Raw genomic sequence first — 3425 nt, 5'->3', positions numbered from 1 at the left:
CCCCGGTGCTGACCCCCCTTTCCCATCCCGTTCGCCAGGTGCTGAGGCACGAGGAGTTCGAGGAGGGCTGCAAGGCCACCTGCAACGGGTGAGTGCCGCGTCCGCGCTCCCCGGGCTGTTGCGTCTCGTAACACACCCGCCAGCGTCTGCCGGAGCTAAACCGGGTAGTTTGGGTTTGTATTTAACTCCTTCCCTTGGAATCAGCAGTTTTCCTCTTTGTGCACGTATGACGCTTACACTGAAACACAGGTATTGCTGTGTTACACCCACAGGCTTATACTAAACTTTATAAAATGTTCTATAAGCTTCCCTGGAATTGCATTCTGTTACATCGCTTTTGCAGACGTGGGGCTATCTGGGGTCTTGTGTTAAAAATCCCTCCTGGTAGCTCCAAAGACTCTCATCTTCATGAGTGAAAGAAATCTTACAATCCGGTGCCCAAGCATGGGCTTTTCCTATTTTGCAATAAGGAAGTGCTCACCTAATCCCAGCTAATGAGCAGTTTATGCTTGTCAGGTGTGAGCTGTTAAGGGGGTAGAAGTCTTTTGGTCATGGATGACAAACCACAGTCAAAGCTACTGGCTGGGGGGTGCCCGTCTGCAGAGTTGCAATGAAAATTCCTCACTGGTATCAACTGCTACTTGGTGGGAGGTTACTGGATTACCTGTGCCATTTGTTTCCTCTAGAAATGCAATTTGTCCTTGAAACACTAATACTTGAAGTTTTTAATGTTTACTTCTAATATTCATGACAAATATGGATGTTCCAGCCCTTATGATGGAAAATGGAGCAAAACAATGGTGGGCTATGGGCCAGAAGACAACCACTTTGTTGCAGAATTGACTTACAATTATGGTGTTGGAGAATATCGCCTGGGCAATGACTTTCTGGTAAGTACCACACATAGCCACAGACTTCTGTGGCAGGCTGTGTTACTTTGATGATTAAAAAGGCACATAGGTTGTACCGGTTGCTTTTTTGTGCTGTTTGGTTCCTGAAGCACTTCTTATTCTTGCTTTTGTAGCTGTCTCCAAGTTGAGAGAGCAGAAATTAGAGCAGCTTTTTGCTCACTTAGGATCCAGGAAACGCATCCTGGAGCTCTATCTCTTTGCTGCTGTGTGTGTGTGATGGCTGGTGCTTGCTGCCAGATCCAACATGGAATGCTTACCGAGGAGGGATCTTGCTGTAGGAAAACACTCCTGTATTCGTTATTACTTATTTCTTTGTTATTTCCTAGCTGACAACCAGTGAAGATCTCAGGTTTCATCTCTGAGTACATCTGACTGTTTTCTTGTTGTTTCCCCTGAGCTAATGTTCTTCCCTCAGTTTGGGGGTGTCAGGGAACAGCTCTGTGGATTCACCTGGGAGAACAGTTGGGAACTCGGTTTTCCTTTTCTGTACAGTCCACTGAGTCACAATTGTAAATGCCTTTTGCTTTTCCTTTCCCTTTGGTGTGAAAGAAGGGTGGGTTAGTGCATTCCAAATGCATGTGGGATGCACGGTAAGACTGAGCAAGATACCTGGTTGTCAGGAGATCATATGGCCAATCTGTTACAACAAGCAACCCCGTTTGTTTCTGGCCATTGCGGGAGCAGACTGCTGGAAGGCAGGACTTACACACCTGTAATTCCACCCTGTGAATTGTGTGTGTCTGTTCTGTTCTCACCAGGGCCTGACACTGGTGTCCAGCCAGGCTGTGACCAATGCAAAGAAGATGGGGTGGCCCCTCAAGGAAGTCACAGCTGGCATTTTTGAAGTTGAAGCCCCGGGGGGATACAAGTTCTACTTGGAAGACAAGGAAGAGCTCAGGCAAGGTGAAGTGTCCATGTTTGCTCTTACTGGTGTTCAAAATGTGGGATATTGGAATGGGAATTGTCTGTCTCAGTGGCCTTTTATAAGAGAGAACATGTTTCTGCTATGGCTTTGTTACTTTCCTTCTCAAGAATGTACAACTGAGTTTAAAACTACAGTGTATTTGTAACTTTAAATTATTGCGATTCTACAGATCCTGTGCTAAAGGTAACCTTGGGTGTCTCCAATCTGCAGAAGTCTGTTAACTACTGGTCCGATTTGCTGGGGATGAAAATATATGAGAAGGATGAGGAAAAACAAAGGGTTTTGCTGGGCTATGCGGATAATCAGGTTAGTCCTTAGAAAACTTTCCAGTTCTGATCTTGAAGAGTTGCATCTCATCATAGAAACCTCTCGTTTCGTGAGAGCAAAATCTTAAAGTAGAAAAAAGCTCTTCATTAAAGCAACTGTGCGCTTAGTTCTGTGTACTTAAATTAAAGCTTGTGTACGCTTGATTTGTTTTTTTTTTTTTTTTTTTGTTTAAAGCTGTGGTTTGCTCTGATAATTCTGGCTTGTTGGGAAATCCATGTAGGGGTGACTTTTAAATCACCCACATTAGTAAAAGCCGGAGTGAATGTGACAGTGAGAACAGTGTCCTTGCAAGTCAGGCTTGCTTTTTTCCTCTCTCAGTGCAAGTTGGAGTTGAAGACGGTTGGAGGAGCTGTGGATCACGGGACAGCGTTTGGGCGGATTGCCTTCTCCTGTGCAAAGGAAGAGGTAACACCCACATTTCCCTCACCCCTTTCATTGCCCAGGGCTAGCTGGGGAGGGGTTCGGTTCGTTTCTAGTATTGACAAAATATCTCAAATGTGAACAAAAAAGTACTGAGCAGACACTTTATATTTCTTGCAGTGGGAATGCAGTGGAGTTTTGGGTAATGGGGAGCTGTAAATGGGAATAGCTTGAACACATCTGACCTTTGTCTGACTAGGGTTGATTTTTATTTGTTTTCTGTTTAAGTTGCCACACATTGAAGCCCTGATGAAAAAGGAGAATCAGAAAATCTTAACGCCTCTGGTTAGCTTGGACACACCTGGCAAGGCCACAGTGCAAGTGATTATTTTGGCTGATCCTGTGAGTAATATTGGCAATGGTGATTCAATTAGATCTCATTTTCTCCTCTCCCAGGTATCTAACTTACCTGTTCTTGAATTTGGTTTAGGATGGGCATGAAATCTGTTTCGTGGGAGATGAGGCATTCAGAGATCTGTCCAAGGTGGACCCCAACGGCGACAAACTGTTGGATGATGTAAGTAATGCTGGCCGTGCATTTGCTGTCTTCCTGATCACAGACACCCGCAGAATCCAATTTTAATTCCATGTGGAGTTTTTCTGAGGAGCCAGTCATGCCATCTTGCTAAGGAAAACACGTCAGTTTTTAAAGTTCACTCGGTACCTTGGTTGGAGTTTTCCAGCCTTGCTCTCGGGGCAGCTGGGTGCTGGTGTGTCTGGCTGGGCACCCCAGCAGCGCTTTGGTGTAAGTTACTCCAGACAGTTCCCTGTAAGTTACTCCAGACAGTTCCCTGTAAGTTACTCCAGACAGTTCCCTGTAAGTTACTCCAGACAGTTCCCTG

General features: G+C 45.3%; 1 protein-coding gene across 1 annotated transcript; it reads left to right on the top strand.

Annotated features, from left to right (window-relative positions):
• Positions 1-6: 6 nt before the first annotated feature.
• On the top strand, positions 7-3181 carry GLOD4 (glyoxalase domain containing 4). Its single transcript, XM_026861462.1, has 7 exons — positions 7-88; positions 770-890; positions 1670-1814; positions 2006-2142; positions 2482-2568; positions 2812-2925; positions 3014-3181. Exons 2-7 carry the CDS (start codon positions 798-800, stop codon positions 3164-3166), a joined length of 729 nt encoding a protein of 242 aa, XP_026717263.1. The 5' UTR covers positions 7-88; positions 770-797; the 3' UTR covers positions 3167-3181.
• The last annotated feature ends 244 nt before the right edge of the window (positions 3182-3425 follow it).

The sequence above is a fragment of the Athene cunicularia genome (assembly GCF_003259725.1).
Source record: "Athene cunicularia isolate RWA chromosome 19 unlocalized genomic scaffold, athCun1 chr19_part1, whole genome shotgun sequence".
Lineage (NCBI taxonomy): Eukaryota > Metazoa > Chordata > Aves > Strigiformes > Strigidae > Athene > Athene cunicularia.
Note: the sequence above shows the minus strand (reverse complement) of the source record. Positions and strands in the feature narration are given on the sequence as shown.